The sequence below is a fragment of the Nuphar pumila genome, chromosome 1, assembly GCF_984573655.1.
Source record: "Nuphar pumila chromosome 1, dmNupPumi1.hap1.1, whole genome shotgun sequence".
In the NCBI taxonomy this organism is placed as follows: Eukaryota; Viridiplantae; Streptophyta; class Magnoliopsida; order Nymphaeales; family Nymphaeaceae; genus Nuphar; species Nuphar pumila.
This window is the reverse complement of record NC_143249.1, coordinates 27,489,199-27,507,215: the sequence shown is the minus strand read 5'-3', so window position 1 is coordinate 27,507,215 and position 18,017 is coordinate 27,489,199. Positions and strand designations below refer to the sequence as shown.

At 37.1% G+C, this 18,017-nt stretch overlaps 1 protein-coding gene across 3 annotated transcripts in view; it reads left to right on the top strand.

Annotated features, from left to right (window-relative positions):
- Positions 1-15,117, top strand: part of CTR1 (Protein kinase superfamily protein) — a 35,022-nt gene extending 19,905 nt beyond the window's left edge. The window contains exons 6-17 of one of the 3 annotated variants that reach the window (XR_016430192.1): positions 7,217-7,271; positions 7,406-7,695; positions 7,849-7,889; positions 8,439-8,507; positions 10,914-11,014; positions 11,115-11,199; positions 11,343-11,441; positions 12,519-12,587; positions 12,678-12,809; positions 13,462-13,556; positions 13,632-13,825; positions 14,868-15,117. Coding sequence is in view for 1 of the 3 variants with exons in the window: in XM_089995732.1 (XP_089851858.1) it covers positions 7,217-7,271; positions 7,406-7,695; positions 7,849-7,889; positions 8,439-8,507; positions 10,914-11,014; positions 11,115-11,199; positions 11,343-11,441; positions 12,519-12,587; positions 12,678-12,809; positions 13,462-13,556; positions 13,632-13,740 (1,145 nt within the window). In the remaining 2 variants the exon portion in view is untranslated. Of the gene's footprint in view, positions 1-7,216; positions 7,272-7,405; positions 7,696-7,848; positions 7,890-8,438; positions 8,508-10,913; positions 11,015-11,114; positions 11,200-11,342; positions 11,442-12,518; positions 12,588-12,677; positions 12,810-13,461; positions 13,557-13,631; positions 13,839-14,867 lie in introns of all 3 variants that reach the window. The other 2 variants (XR_016430189.1, XM_089995732.1) reach the window with 2 other exon arrangements.
- The last annotated feature ends 2,900 nt before the right edge of the window (positions 15,118-18,017 follow it).

Below are 18,017 nucleotides of genomic sequence, written 5' to 3'. Positions count from 1 at the left end.
CTTTCGGTCATTCCCCCGTAAAGTTTGAGGGGGGGGGGGTGTTAAAACATATGTAATAATACCATAATACCCGATAGGGGTATTATGGTCATTTCACAAAGTACCCCATAGGGGTACTTATTTTGTTTCTCTTATTTTACTATTTTTTATTTTTATTTTTAAAATTGTATTTTTTGGATACCGAAAAGGGGCCCCACAATGGAGTCGTTGGGGCCCCCAACGGTCACATATGTGACCGTTGGGGGCTCCCAACGACTCTATTGGGAGCCCCTTTGGTCTCCTTTTCTTATAAATAGGGGGAACCCCCCATGTATGTGGTATTGCTCTTGAGAGCTCCTCTTCAATAATAGTGATATTATTTTTCATGTGTGTAGCCTTTTTATAAGGCCTTTCGTATATCCCTTAGTGGATTTTCTCTCTTATGCTTGTTGCATTTGTCCGTGTGGGACATAGTGAATGCTTTAGCATTCTTGGATTCTTCCGCATATTTCATTACAGTTGCTCCATGTATACTTCCTCTTTCAAATCCCCATGCAAAAATGCATTTTTCACATCAAGCTGACTCAACTTCCATCCATGTTCAACAACCAGAGAAATAATAATTTGAATTGTTCCCATTCTTACAACCGGACTAAAGGTTTTATCATAGTCTTGCCCTGCTTCTTGAGTGAATCCTTTTGCCACAAGCCTCGCCTTATATCGTTCAATGGTTCCATCTGGCTTGTACTTTATTTTGTAGACCCATTTACATCCGACAATATTTTTATCAGGTGGTCTGGGAACAACTTCCCAGGTTCCACATTCATGCAAGGCTTGCATTTTGTCATTCATGGCTTCTACCCATTTGGTAGAAGTGACTGCCTAATAGTACATAATGGACTCATCTTCCTTATTGAGGGCAGTTAAAAAGAGTTGAAGGTCCAAGGAGTTGTTATAGCTAACCCACCTGTCAATGGGATGTCGTATGCGGTTTGATTTTCTGACCTCAAGTGACGACTGAGACATGATCTGAATGGCTTGATGTTGTCGGTCTCTGTCTAGAATAGGCAATGCCTTTGTATCTGCCCTGTACTTCCTCTGCATTCTGTGATCCCGACGTCCCAGTGTTCTCAAACATCTCTTCTTCTTGTTGCACGCAATCTGAGGAACATGCTTCATTGGAGCCAACAAAAAGTTCTGAACTCAGACTAGGATAGTAAACTTCAGTTGACATATTCGTTGCGTCAACTTCGTGATCAAAATTTTGTTCATCAAAGACAACATTTCTTGAGATTCTGGTGCGTTTGTTGGTGGGATCATTACACCTATATCCTTTGTAGTCATCTGCATATCCCACAAATCTACACTTCTGGGCCTTGTCCTGAAACTTGTTCCTCAGGGACTGATCAATATGCACATAACAAACACATCCAAAAACATGCAGATCATGATAACTAGGATGAGCTCCAAAAAGACAGTGATAAGGAGACTTATTTTCCAGAACTACCATAGGCAGTCTATTTATGACATGTACGACAGAATGGAAAGCTTTTGTCCATAGGTTGATGGGAAGATTACTGTCATGAAGCATACTCATGGTACTTTCAACGATATGCCTATGTTTTCGTTCAGCAATCCCATTTTGTTGAGGGGTGTAAGGGCATGACACCCTTCTTCCTATTCCGTTATTTTGGAGAAAAGAAATAAAATCACGGGATGAGAATTCCTCACCTCCATCACATTGGAAAAATTGAATGGACTCAGAAAATTGATTTTTGACCAAGGAAAGAAAATTTTGAAACAAAGAGAAGATATCTGACTTATTTTTTATGAAATATATCCAAGTGTATCGAGAATAGTTATCAACAAAGATTAAATAGTATCTGCTCCCAGATCCAGAGGCAATCGGGGCAAGTCCCCATACATCAGAATAAATTATCTCAAAAGGTTTTGAAGCTCTCTTATTAATGGAATGAAAAGGCAATACATGACTCTTGCATGAAAGACAACTCAAACACTTATGACTGCTCTCATTCCCATTGAGACTTTCTTTTGGAATGAGATTATTAGAGACAATTTTTTCAATAAAATGACTCCCACAATGTCCTAATCGATTATGCCATAAGAATGACTTATTACATTCAGAAATACTAAAAACATTAGCAGAAGCGGATGAACATGACTCTAATGAAGGCTTCGAATTCAGATGAACAGGGCGGACAACATGACATGGAGCTTCTTCAAAGACATACATATTGCCTCGTCTCTTTCCTTCTGCGAATGTTTCCCTCGTGCGTAGGTCCTTGACCTGCACAAAGAATGAAGTGAATTCAACTGAAGCATGATTATCATCAATAAGTTTGGAAACAATGGCAATATTTTTCTTGATGTCGGGAGCGTGAAGAATATCAGAAAGTTTAAGAGTGGAATGTGACATGGGGATGACAATTTTTCCAACATGAGAAACAGGATGGTGGGATCCATCACCAGTGACAATCTTACTTCTGCCAAAATAAGGAATAGGGTTAGAAAGTTTACCTGCATTGCCTGTCACATGAGTGGCTGCCCCTGAGTCGACAAATCAAGTGCCTTCATCACTCTGCTTCAATTTCAACTCTGACAAGGCGGATATCAACAGATCTTTAATCTCCCCACTGTCTCTGATATTCATGAACTTTCTTTTGATTTCTGTCTATGAAGCCTTTCCTTTATTTTCTGGATTATGCCAACAATTTGCCGTGATATGCCCCCTTTTGTTACAAAGGAAGCAAGTAGGGATGGGTCTTTGTCCCTGTGCATGAGTCAACACATTGGGAGTGGGAAGCAAACCACGTCCTCCGTGTCCACTTCGCCCTTGCCCCCCTCGTCCTCGTCCTCATCCTCGACCATAAGTCACTCCTGTGGCAAAAAATTCTTGAGAATTTGTGTGAACATGAGTTTCTTCAGAGAAACCCTTCAGAGTCATTTCATATTGGATCAATTTAGCTCGTAGCTCATCAAAGGTAGGAAGGATAGGGAGACACAATAGTGAAGTGACTATCATATTGTAGTCAGGTCCCAATCCCCTCATAGTTTGTTGCACCATGTCACTGTCACTGACGGCACATCCTATAACTGCAAGTTGATCTGTGATAATCTTTATCTTGTTCAAGTATTCCATGATGGTTATTGAATCTTTTCTTAGTAACTGAAATTCTCTCTTGAGAAAAACCATCATCGCTTGTGAAACCTGTGAATATGTCTGAACCAGTCGCTCCCAAAATTGAAGAGATGTACAGTTGTCAGGGATGACAACCAGGACTTCTTGAGACAAGGTAGAAGTGATGTATGCAACTACCGATTGATCTTTCCTTTTCCAGTTGAGATATTTTACATTTTTTACATATACAATTGAACTCGCCCTTTTATCATCTTTCTCTTCTCTCGGGGCAAATTCTGGTGGGACTGGAGTAGTTCCATCCAGGTGACCTAAGAGACCTTGGCTCCTTATAAAAGGAATAATTTGTTTCTTCCAAATCAAGAAGTTTGAGGTATTCAACTTTTCAGAAACGAGTTGATTGAGAAAGCTTGAAGAAAGATTCGATTGAGAAGAATAAGGATCCATCTAGAAATAAAATTCAACAAGAGTGTTCATGAAGTGCTCAGCCTCCCTCTTTTTTTTTTTGAACAGGAGACCACAGGATGTCAGATTCAGAAGATAGTGAGACTGAACACTGAACTTTTCTTTACACTCTTGAAAAATTTTAGATTGACGTGATGAAAAATACTTTCACACGTTAGATATGTTTTCAGGCAAGTGTAGAAAATGAGAATAAGGGAAGAAAAACACACAACAAAAAAAAAATGAGGAAAGCTGGGATATCTGAATATGCAAAAAAAAAAAACATGGAGGAGATTGGGCAAAGGGGACAAATCAAATGATACCAAACAAAAGCATATCTGAAATAGGAATCGTGGTCGATTTGCTGTTTCACGTGAATCGATTTCAGCGATTCACGTGAATTAGAATCACCTTTGTTTTTGCACAGTCTGGATTCACGTGAACAAGGTTTACGTGAATCTCAGATCACCACGAAGAGGTCAAGCCCACGTGAGATGTGGGTCGGGGGCACAAAAGATTTTAGAAAGAGAGAAGAAATCAGCCACGTGAATGTCAAGCCCACGTGAGATGTGGGTCGGGTGCACAGAAAATTTCAGAAAGAGTGAAGAAATGAGAAATAGAAAGAAGGAGAAAGGAAATGAAGAAAAGTAGAAGAGAAGAAACGAAAAACCTTAAATCTCTGATCATCGCACCTGTCGGCAACCTTCTTCGGCCCTCAGATGGATCTCCGCTCTGATACCATGTTAGAATACATCTATGTCACATGGGTGCGGGTGCGGGTGCGGATGCGGGTGCGACACGGGTGCGGCACAATTTTAAAATTTTTGGACACGGGGACTCTGCAAAAAAAAAAAAAAATATATATATATATATATATATATATAAAATTTTATTTTATTTTTAAAATGCCACAGGTGTCTGTGCAGTCACAGACTGTGACTGTGCACAGGCACAGCACTGTGCACAGTGCACACTGCAAAGACTGTGCACTGTGCACAGTCTGTGACTGTGCACACTGCAAAGACTGCACAGTCACAGTGCCTTTTTTATATATTTTTTTTTAAATAAAAAATATAAAAAATTAGTTTTTAGAGACATTTTTGGACTCGGTCAAAGTTGACCAAGTCCAAAATGTGGACGGACTCGGCCTGGACTCGTTGACCGAGTCCGACTCGGCGTTGACCGAGTCCGGGCCGAGTCCGAAGCCGCACCCGAGTCCGCACCCGTGTCGGGGCGTGTCGACTCGGGTGCGGCACCTCCTTAGCCGAGTCCGTGTGACATAGGAATACATGTATTGAGAAAAGAGAGAGAGAGAGAGAGAGAGAGAGAGAGAGAGAGAGAGAGACGAAGGAGAGGGCTAAGATGAATTGCGGCTGTAGAAATCATGACCTAAAACTGTGCATTTATAAATTTACATTGTAGAGGTGTGGATCCGGGTTTGGTGTATCCAGACCCGATTAAAAGGAAAGGTTACATGGCTCGGGTCCTAATGTATCCGACTGTACATAATCTTTACATGGATCGGCATGGATCGGGTCGGATCCTAGTGACACTTTTGCACCTTTTTCATTCCCAAGGTGGCAGGAAAAGCCATAAAAAAGAAATAAAAAAGAATAAAGAAAAAGAAAGAAAGAAAAATAAAAAAAATAAAAATAAAAATACAATCATATTTCAAGTGGAATATGCGTAAAAAGTGAATTTACAGAAATACCCTTTTCGGGTATTATGATCAAAATAAATATATTAGTATATATATATATATAGATATGCATACATTATATATATATACATACTAATATATATACATAAGGATTACATTTTTTAACACATCCATCTAACTCCACCCTCTTGGAATTGGCATTGTAAGGGTTTATATACATATATAATGTGAACAAAAAAATATGAACTTTCATGTGCACCAAGATTTCGGGGCTTTTATTTTTGTAAAATCTGATTATATGGATGTCTACATTCTTGTTTTTATGGGAATTGGTTCATGGATCATCTGATTTCAGCATTTATACAAGGTACTTTTAAGGCTTGAAAATCAAGTGTGCATAATTTTCATAAATATTCAAGTCTAAAAAAATCATTGTTTCTTTGAAAAAGCATGATTCAAGTATCGGTTCCTTGCAATTGGACCTCGCTGAACACATATGCAGGGTTGGATTTGCCAAAAAAAAAGTTGGAAATGCTTCATCCACATGAAAGTCATGTAATTCTTCACATATTTCTAGTTTACATGGTTGAGTTTCCCGATATATATCATAGTAAAAAATATCGGTCCCGGCTATATCTCAACCAAGCAATTTATTATATAGGTTTGGTTGATAAATCTTGGGAAGATCTCAGAAAAAATTTGGTGTTTAGAAAATTTTTAAAAACATAAACTAGTAAAAATAAGATAGGAGTGTAGTGAAGCTTGGTGAGCAAGAAATACCGGTGGATGATTGTTTCAAATATTTGAGATCTATCATTCAAAAGTATGGAGAAATTGATGGAGATGTAAATCATAGGATAAAGGTTGGGTGGATGAAATGAAAAAGTGCAACTGGAGTGTTGTGCGATCGTAGAATGCCATTGCGGTTGAAGGGAAAGTTTTATAGGACAACTATTAGGCCCGCTTTACTATATGGTATGGAATGTTGGGCTGCCAAGAGACATCATATTCAAAAAATGAGTGTAGCTGAGATGCGTATGCTTAGATGGATGTGTGGAAATACTATAAAAGATAAGATTCGGAACGAGGAGATACGTAAGAAGGTAGGCGTTGCACCCATTGAAAATAAGATGAGAGAGAATCGTTTACAGTGGTTTGGACATATTCGGCGAAGGCCTAATGATGCTCCAGTTAGAAGGATGGAGAAATGGGAAAATGTATTAGTTAAAAGAGGTCGGGGTAGGCCTAGGAAGACTTGGATGGAGATGATACGAAAGGATATGAATACTTTGAACCTCACCGAGGACATGGCATTGGATAGAAATGATTGGAGGAAAAGGATTCATGTGGAAGACCCGGAATGATTTTCTTTTTTGGTTCATATCGCTGACCCCAATTGTTTTGGGATGAAGGCGTAGTTGTTGTATAAAGTAGTAAAAATAAGCAACATGTTTAGATAATAAAAATACACGTAATAAAAGAAGTAAAAAATATAAAATAAAGAAGCAAAACATATTGAAGATATAGAAAAGAAGTAAAAAAGTAAAACTGATAATTTCATGAATTTGTCGCAATAATATCGTGATACATATAAAATTCTGATGTTTTCAGAATCTCATGATATTTTTTGATGAATTTACAGCTATGTTATTGCAATATTTTCAAAATATTGCCTAATTTGTGAGTTGTGACTATATATATATATATTAATCTGATTTCGTTATCAAGAAGTGTATCTACAGCTGCTTGTGCCAACTTTTCCTGACAAATTGGTGCCATCTACAGATGTTTCTATTGCTTTAGAATTTAGATATTCCAATCTAGAAATATTGGACAGCTTAGGTTGAAACTATAACTTGTATCTGTCTTGGTTTTCTTCCTTTATTTGTGCACCTGTATAGTTACCTCTGCTGCCTCTTGTTCTCCCGTTCAGCTGCCCATGAAGGTTCTTGATATTTGATGTGGATTTTGAACAGGAGGTAGTCAAGAAGATGCTACAAAACCATCCTGTTCTAAACTTCCTGTCCGAAGGTATCCAGATATTATTTATGCATCTTCATCTATTTCCAGATATTATTTATGTATCTTCATCTATTTTTGAAAGAAGTGAAAATGTTCAGCCCTCACCTTCAGATTAATAATAGAGTATCTGACTGGATGAACAGCTGCAATGGAGAATCTCAGCTGCAAAAAATGCACGATATGCATAAAGAAAGCAATAAAGGCCTGAAGGAAACCTTTCAAAATTCCAAACCACTGATACACATTCAACGCCATGCCACTCGTGATCAGGCATTATTGGCTTTGAGCAATCAGAGACCTGATATGAGCAAAGATTCAAATTTTTTGGTTCGTCAAATGCTCCCAAATAAACCAAATAGTGAGTTATCTCTTGATATGGAGGACCTAAACATCCCATGGACTGATCTTGTTTTAAAGGAGAAAATTGGTGCAGGTACTTTCCCCTTAATAAAATTATCTTTTGCTCACCAAAAACATGCCTTAGTGGTAGTTCTGTTGATGGTGTCAGTTAATGGGTTTCAAAGCCTGTCATTGAATACTAGATTGTGATTTAGTGTCTGAGCATGTTTATCTTGGGTGATTTCAGGTTCTTTTGGCATTGTTCATGGTGCTGATTGGCATGGATCGGTAAGTGTAAATATCTTTTATTGATCTTTTAGCTCATAGATGCCTGCAGATATTATTTTTTCTTCCAATCAGTAATTAGTATCTAGCAATCACAGTGTTTTCCTATTGATGTTATATTTTATCATGACAATTATTAAAAGTGAACCATTTTCCTCAAGTATATGAAATTTTAGCTTTTCTTCTTGAGCCAAAATTTGACGTCATTGTTTGGATGGCTTTTGTATTCTTGTTATTTCTTCCAATCCTCCAAGTTGAAACCTGATGGTTCCACGTCTTTGTTCATGTGGAAACGTTGCTCTTGTTCTGTGGATTTTTACTAATTTAATATATTATTGACCTCCATCATGTCTGTTTACTGTTGTTTACTTTCTGAATTCAGTAATCTTTCCTTGGCCATGTTCATCTTGTAGACATTTATAGCATCAATTTATGTGTTCTTTGTCTGAACATTCACCTGCGTTTTCCCAAACTTCTCAAACTTGGCTATTATGCTTCTTTTCTTTACCAAGTGCAAAAAATTCAGGCTTATACAGTATCTTACTGACACAGGATGTTGCTGTTAAAATTCTGATGGAGCAAGACTTTCATGAAGAGCGTTTGAAGGAGTTTTTGAGGGAGGTATTCTTTTTTTAACTTTCTTTTCACTATTAAAAACAGATGTATAGATATATACTGTATCTAAGATTAGCCCATCTTCTAAAAGCTAAAATGTTTCCTTATATATTTTCCTGTGATGAAATGGTTTCTAGTTGTGGAGTTAAGTCTGTGTTCTAGCAGAAACTTCTTTTTTGACTATTTTTCAACTGAGTGAATAAATGGTAGGCTATTATATACGTAATCTTGGTACTCTCTATTAAGTACAGTTACTTCCTTTGGTTCTGCCGAGAGATTAGACAACCACATTTGATCTCTTAACCTCACTTCGATGTGTCACTTGATGTCTGCACAAATGATTTCCAGAACGTGAATCATGATCAGTCAAGACAGCCAATTATGGACACATTCAATATATTTTTGTCTCTTTCTTCTCTGTCTTAGCTGAGTATTTATACCTATTGCCATTCAAGTTTGTATAGCAGATGATTTGGTGATTAATGTCTCTGTTACTCCATGATTGTGTTGGGAACAGAACTGGCCAATGTTATCTTGTGTTGCAACATAGCATTTTTATGATTTATCATCGCTTTACCATCTCCTAGCCTGAAGACCTCATGGCCTATGGATATAACATATACACAACGCTTTTGGATGTATCAGGTTGTTGTTCTAGTGCTTCCAGTGCTATCTGATGCAAGCTGGGTCAAAAACTGTGGGGGCTATACAGTGTCTAGGAATGTCGGCAGTTTTGATTTGGGTAGGATGTCTTACTGAATCTGAATCCATTTAGTTCATTTCAGTAAAGAAATCAACCCAGATGGTAATTGGATTCAGATTTTGATTGGAATTTTGTATCTGAATCTGAATTAGTTTACAAGTAAAATACATATGCTAATCAGATCTGGACCTGATACTAGTTTTTTCGTTAGGAATATCAAATGGGGCTTTGAATCCAGTCTGGCTATATCCAGTTATGTAAGATTCAATAATGCCTTCATCTGAATTGAATACAACCCATTTGCATCCCTAAAGGTGACCCCTTTATGGTGCTAGCCCTGATTTCATGCATGTTATGTTAACCGTCAAATCTTGACCTGAGATTGATCTTCCCTTGTTTGGTGCACCTGATGCAAAGAAGTATATTCTTAGCAATGGAGGGAGAGTTGACCTTGCAGAGGATGGCATCAAATCCACCAATTTTTGACTTTGTTATGGTTGGAAGCCAGTAGTGTGTATTAGTGATCCAATGAGCTCAAGTATCTTTGGGGTGAGGAGTGATGTGTGCATGTGTGTGTTGGTGTCACGTTAACAACCTTCTCTGGATGTAGAGAAATATATGCTCTAGAAACTGACAATCTGGTACATTGTTCATGGTTCATAGGTAGTGACCATATGAAGGGGAACCATTAGCCATGGTTTTATCTTCTGCCACCAATTTGAATTTGTCTAACATGATTCTTCCTTGATTATCTTAGCATGCACATCTTGGCTTCCTTCTACTATGACAGCAAACTTTATTCATATTTTACATAGATTTAAGTTCAATAAGTTAGTCCGATCATACAAAGCTTGATGTGACTTCTCAATATATCCTTGAATAGCTTATCATGGAACTGATATCTGTGCCTTTGGGCCTCTAGATTCTTGACTTCTTTATAAAGTCTGCCAGAGCCATTGATGACTTCCCTTTCTTTATTGTCAGTTACAAGGCTACAATCAGATGGTTCATTTTTTTCCTTTTTTAATTTTTTAACAAAGCATATTTTCTCTTGGCTGCATTTGTTATTCTGTGTAGTTTACTAATATGTGTCACCTTTATTATTAAGTAGAGCTGTATCTCGTCAGTCTGTTCTTCATTCAAACAAATGCATGGATTCAATGTCTTCCATAGTTCATTCTTTGAATCTGAGTTTTTCACATCAAATGTAGTCAAGTTCCCAAAGATCCCATTTTATTTGGATAGGATCATTGGAACTAGAGAGGACCTCAGTGCACTGTAGTTGTTGGGTCACATCGCTGGTTGCAGCCTAAAGTAGAGAGCCTAGTCGCTGACTTTTTTTCTGCTTGGAAATAATTTATTGTTTCTGCAGATAAGCACTCTAAGTTTTCCTAATAACTTTTTGTTACTATAGGACAAAACTTAATTATAAGAGTTCTGTTTCCCAGGACTAATTAAATAGTTGTGTCAAAATTACTCACTGTTTATTCTGATTATTATAATAAGTTTTTTGATGATTTGATTTAATACTATAATTTTTGGTTCTTTGAGGTCAAAATTGTTTGCATCCATCATCTGCTTGCACGTAAATATTTTTTTTGGTTCATTGCCAGGATATACCAAGTAGGACTCATTTTCCTTCAATGGGTAGAAAACAACTCCTCTTCCTCTTCTTCCTGACATTGTCACTTTATATGGTTACCTGACAGGTTGCAATTATGAAACGTCTACGACATCCAAATATTGTTCTTTTCATGGGTGCTGTAACCCAGCCCCCAAACTTATCTATCGTCACAGAATTTTTGTCCAGGTTCTCCCTCCTCACAAATGTTTTATCAGTTCTGACAAGGAATGCAACAAAGGAAATCTAGTTTTGCAATGAGATTATTTGGTTGTCTTTTTCACCACAGAGGCAGTTTGTACAAGCTTATACATAGACCTGGTGCGAAGGACTCAATGGATGAGAGACGTCGACTCAATATGGCATATGATGTGGTTGGTTGGCTCTTCATTTTTTCTTTTGCACAAATAATATATTACATGTCAATTTCTCTATCATTTCACTGGGGAAATTTGTTGAATCCTTTTTTGTCATTTGCTTTTAGCTCTGAAATGCAAGTCTTTAATTGTTTCTGTAGGCCAAGGGGATGAATTATCTGCATCACCGCAAGCCTCCTATTGTGCATCGAGATTTGAAGTCCCCAAATCTCTTGGTGGATAAGAAATGGACGGTGAAGGTATTCACAGAACCCCTGGAAATAACACTTATTGTGGAATATTATAGTTATGATGTCACAATGCTGCTTTGGTGCTGTTTTATGCCTGATTGCATTGTTGTACACAAAAAATGAAATTACACATAACTAGCAGAGTTTATGTTTTTTTCTCTCGTTCATTTTCTTTTTTAAGCATTTTGATTATTTCAATATTATAGGGTTTTGCCTCAACTCTTTTTAACATTGATAAACCACATTTTGATGCTCTTTTAAACCAAAGAAAAAAAAGAGGCTCTGTCTGATGCCACAGATTTGTGTTATTTTTTACTACTATACTTTTAAAATAAAAAATAAGAAGAAGAATGTAAACATATCAAGTGAGTACTATTGTTGTTATATACAATTGTCTTAATTAAAGAATATCCTAGGGATGTTAATATACCTTGCTGAAAAAGGACACCATAGTTAACTGGTTATATTTAAATTTGTGCATTTTGTTTCCTATGACCAACTGGAACTTTTATGGATCAGATGAGATAGCCAGATAGGAAATGTTCTACCATTACCAAGTTTATATATATATATATATATATATTTAAAATATATATATATATATATATATATATATTAAAAATCTTCGAGTTCTATGGGTTTGAGGTGAGATGGATCAAGTTAGTCTTGAGCAATGGGCCCATTTGACCTCTCATTAGGATGATGGCTTAGAGTTTCTTCCTATTTTCTGTACAGTTGTTATTCTTTTTTCTTTATCTCGTTAGCACTTTTTCCTTACCCTCTCAAGCTATCGTGCAGCTTCTGAGACAACTTTGTTTAAGATTTTAATATGTAGTAGAAGCTTGAACCATTATTCAATCAAGACTCTTTTATGTGAGTTTCTTCTTCTCCAACCATCAAAAGGTTGTCAATAGTTTCTTCGCAGCAAGATGTCCTTGTCATTATTTGCAATTCTCGAGATGTTTGCTTCAGTTAGTGACTTTTGTTGCTGTAAAAAGCGACTTTTGTGCCTATTTCTCTTCTTTTCTGTAGCCAAGTTCCACAGCTTCCCTTCTCATGCATCCATTTTACTTGTCTCATGGCCAGGTATGTGATTTTGGCCTTTCCCGTTTGAAGGCCAATACATTCCTCTCTTCAAAGTCAACGGCTGGAACTGTAAGTTCTTGTTATTTCCTTTTATTCTTCTCTGTTTTGCAATTTGTTTTGGTTATGTTCCCTAAAAAATTTTCCTTTGAATATGGTTAGCCTGAATGGATGGCCCCAGAGGTCCTTCGTGATGAACCATCGAATGAGAAGTGTGACATTTACAGCTTTGGAGTTATCCTATGGGAACTTGTAACAATGCAACAGCCATGGGGTAGTTTGAATCCAGCACAGGTTTGGAAGTTTATGACCTTGGTGGAACTTTTTTTTTTGTCTTTTTCCTTTGCCTCTCTTCTTTTATCTTCGAAGAACTCAAAAACAGAGTGCCATCACATAGGAAGTTCCTCTTGGGTCAAAACTTTATAGGCTATGCAAGATATGCTACAGGACTCCGTAAAATTTCTGTTATTTGTTCTTTTTTCATTTCCGCTTCTTCCTTTTCTTCTCCAAATTTTCTTACATTACATGTTTGCATGACACCATGATTGATTCACAGTTACAAATTAGATTTGCAGCAATTGCTTTGGTCAAAATTGATCAATGCATGCGACCACTGGTTTGGATGACATTTGTTGGATGTAATAGATTATGTTTAAAACTTTTTTCATAAATAATGATTTTTACATTCTACTGATTGCAGTGTCCATTTCTCCTTTGTCAAGGTTGCCTTTCTGTTACAATTTATTTGACAAGTGTCAGGAAGATGGAAACCATGGTGGGGAGAATATGAAATTTTAGTAATTTATGTATATATATTATGATATGCCTTTTTTGTGTTCCATGTGAGAATGACAACTTCAAACAATGTGCGGCTGAGCCTGGTTTTATGTCCAGTTCAGATTTAACTAGTCACAGTATTATTTTTGATATTTGATCTGCTCTTCAGGTGGTGGCTGCTGTAGGCTTCCAAAACAGAAGACTTCAAATTCCTAGCTATGTGAATCCAAAAGTGGCATCCATAATCGAGTCTTGTTGGGCCAAGTAGGCACTTACCTATTGTTCACCAGTGTTTATTAGACATGTTTTCTGTAACCTTATGTGGTTGTGATTTTGCAGTGAGCCCTGGAAACGTCCTTCTTTCTCTAGTATCATGGAGTCCCTGAAGACACTGATCAAGCCTCCAACACCACCACCAGCTAATGCAGAATTATCACTGCTTACCTGAAGGTTGGAACTGCTGCGGGAAATTTTGCACAATATCCATGATTTTTTTAGGAAATTATCTGGTGGCTTGAATCCTCATCAGCCAGGTGAGGAATTCAGGTAGGTGTTCCTCCTTTTTCTGTTTCATGAATTAATCTGCCACCTTGATGCTCTGTTCAACATTCGTTCAAGTAAAACGATCACTTAGGGTGTGTTTGATAGCCAGGGATCTCAGACCCTGGTTCTGAGCTGGCATGGGGGTTGCTGTTGGGGCATGGACACCACACTTAGCATCGCTGGTTTATCAAACACGGAATCTCAGATCTGCCAGTTTGAGGATCCGAGATTCTCACTTTGGTGAGAGCAAAATGTGGATCTGAGAGCGAAAACCCCAACCTCCCCCCCCCCCCCCCTCCCCCCTTCATTCTAAGAGATCTCCGAGCCAATCCCTTGGATCTGAAATTTGGGGCAATGAAACGTCCCCTTAATGTTTAGGTGGTCATTGTTTGCTTGTCACCATTCGCTGCTATTATTGAATTATCGAAGACTGTAATTCGAATTTAGGGGCTCCTTATTCATGGCCATATAATGTCTTTTTGTCTAGTTAATTTTGAAGCCATCAGGTTGGTTGTCATTCTAGGGAGCCGAGTATATCAAACCTGCTGAATTTGGGGCAAGGGAGCTCAAATCATACTGTTTTATATGTCACTCTTGTCCTTTACATATAAGGAGTAACTAGAATGTGAGAACTGAAAATGCGAGAACTTCCGTGAGTGGCAATTTTCATGGATTTTTTGTTCTTTTCTCTTAAATCCGTACGGATGTGATTTACATTCTTGGTTTTATAAGGACCAGCTCTTGAATCATCCTATTAATATTATGACACAAACAAGATTTTTTAAGGCTTTAAAATAAACTGCTCATAATCTTCATAAATATTCAAGCATCCAAAAATCGTAATTTTCATCTAAAATACATGATCTAACAGTTGATTTTTAGCAAATTCACCATGTCGACACATCTACGTGGTTGGATTTGCAAAAAAAAAAGGAAGCATTTGAAATGCCCATTTCACTCGATAGTTCTCATATTTCTAGCATATAAGAAGTCTGATTCATTATTTTAACAAACATTTCTTGGTGGTGGCAGTTACATGCACGTGGCCCTAAGATGGTTTTCGAGTTTCAAAGAAGCAAGAAAACAAACGTTTGAAGCAGAAGATAACTAGTCCCCATCCATCTTTCTTCAGCTATAGATGAAATTGTATTTTCTTTCAAATTTCCTCCATATCTGATGTAGATTCCTCTCGTGTAGTGGAAATGGAAAATTCAATGTTAGCACCTGCTCTCATTGCCTTTCACGTTAAACAGTTATTTTATTGGAATCTAGCGTTAACATATCTGATTCGTTGCTCTGCCTTCTTTAATATCCAAACTTAAAAAGTTAAAAGTAGTAAGCTGGACTTTAAGAATCCAAGTTTTAATAAATTTATGTCTGAAAACAAAATTTTGAAAATTTAGTTTTTCAAAAATATCAGATCCAAAGGGGGGTAAAGGGTGTGTTTTGTTTCCTAATGTGGATCGTAATGTAGGCCGTCTTTTTCTCTGGTCTTCGACTTAAAAGGGCATTTTGGGTTAGTGTATCAAGGCAGAAAGTATGGGACTCGGTGAAAGTTCTCGAGTCTCAACACCGTTTCCAAACACAAAATGGGAAGGACCAACAGAGATTTGAGAATGTGGCATGACAAGAAGGAAATTAGAAAAGTAATTTGTGGGTTTAGAATTAAATATCAATTGGCTGCATGTAGATGAATTGAATTCTGCCTGATGCTAACAATGTTCTTTTGTTGGTATAAAAGGGAGTGCTTGGTTCAGCATCAAGCCCATGTTTCAGTCAAATCTCACATTTAATCCTCTACAATTTACCAACTTTACCTAATTGGTGGGAGTTTGCCTGCTCACAGTTGACGTCAACTTCCTGGTTAAATTTGCGTAAAATGATGATGGGTATTGCCCCAATTTCATCTCAAACTTTTTCAGTTTATCGATAAGAAGCCGCTGTTATGGTTCAGATGTCCTGTTATGGGCAGGGAAGTTCCACATCAAGAAATTCGATGGTTGGAACAAAGAGGTGGGAAACAGAGATTGAGGGAGGAGGATACCAAATCAAAATCCAAAGGAGCATCCCATGCTCAAAATCGAGAATGGTGGCATTTTAAGCAATGAAATTAACAGATTATTAGAAAATATGATGGTAAAAAAGTGTAGATGACAAGTGGAGAGAGAGAGAGAGAGAGCTTCTCCTAACTGATCATTCTTGCCCACATGGCTAACCTCAACACCATTTAAGGTGCAATTGGCTGCATTATATGGGCCACGCCAACAATAAGATACCCTCATTTTTCATAGGCTTCATCATGTGCGACTCATCATCTCATGCATGATGCAATAGTTTTTTTTTTTCGACAGAGAAAGCTGGGGTGAGGCAGACTCCTACCAGTTATACAACTATACCATAGGGATTTGAAATTGCAACGTCCCAACACAAGGTGATGTGCACTAACTGCTCCTGCCAAACACACCTAACCCTCCTTGGTATGCATGATTCTACAGTTGGAAGCGATGCACTATATATGTGGCAACTGGGAAAAAATAGCCGTTTTACTAGTTGAAAAAGAAATTGTTCTTTTTGGTGTCAGTTATTACATTCTAGCCTACAAGGGATCCACTTTTCTTGACTAGGGGTGATCATGATTTGTCACTAAACATGAGATGACCATGACCATGGTTGAAAGAGGCCAAGAAGGCACCTGATCCTGGCTCAGAGGGCATCCCTTAAAACAAGGTTGAAGCTGAGTGTACTCTCCGGTGGATAAGAGAGACTTGAAGGATTTTGTCATTTGGAGGTCTGCCAATATGCGGTCAATGATAGAGTTTTTGTCCCTTGACCTAGTCAAAAAACAAAACATTACATTCCAACGATAAGTTCTTTTAAGCCTTGTAGGAAGTCAATGCTCATAATTAGCACAAAAATAGAGAAGACCTCTAAGGTGAATGGAACAAGGCTTGATAACAATGAGTACAGTTACGATGAAAATGGTGGTGGCAACGGTGATGTTATGCCTTTGCCACTTCTATAAAACTCGTGAATATATTAATCTAAACGCTGAGAGTATAATGTGCTTTACAACGAACATTATACAAGTATGAATTATAAAGCACATTATATGACAATAGTTAGATTAGAACTATAAAATTTTTAAAAAAATGGTGAATACATAACAGCACATTATTATTATTGTAATTGTAATGCACTTTTCCCTGTATAATTACTCTTCTATTCCAGGATTTATATTTGGTCATAAGTAATGTACCATCTAATGAACCTTATCATTTTTTACTGTTTACTAAGAAACATGTTTTGAATAAGCATATTGTTATGTGCAAATAGGGTCATCAAGAGCTTTAGCATTTAGTGATTCGACAATGTACTGAAAATTATGATTGGAAAAGTCAGGTTTTCACATCTAAATTACTTTGTTGTTTATTCAAAGTAAGCTTATTAGTAAATGAAGTTAAATGAACAAATTAAGCTTGCAGTAGTTAAAATAGTATTAAAATACTACCAAATATAAAGCTTAACAAAACCCGTATGGGTCTGCCAGCTTGCCTATCACACATACAGAGAGATAGTGTTGTGTGTGTGTGTGTGTGTGAGAGAGAGAGAGAGAGAGGCTTGTGTAGTTCTTCCTTTTTTAAGTAAATACAAATTTGCCTACCAAATGTACATGAATTTCAATTTCACACATTGAAAAAAAACATAAGTGCATATACATACAAAATATTATAAGGTTCAAATGATCATGTTTGCTTATTTTGCAATTTCAAATACACCTACAAAATAAAAATATTATGAAGCAAAAATATGGTTAATATTGAGTGTCCTAAACATACACACATATATAAACACCTTTATTTTTAGATGTGGGAACATGAGCAATTCATTGCAAATTTTGCATCGATTTTTCAAACGAAAAATCAGCACTCAGTATGACAAAAATGAAATGTTTTTCGAAATGACACATTTTCCGAAATGCCCCACAAATTTCAAAATCTGCCTCATGTCAAAATTTGCAAATGTCCGACTTCTTTAGGATCATTTTACTCTTCACATAAGTGAACCATGCGATATATCAATACACTCTCTGGGTATCGCAAACTCCTACAAAAAGGTTAATTCACACATTTTTTTGTGTACCTTACAAAATCTACGTAATCAAATATGCAAACTCCTGTAACT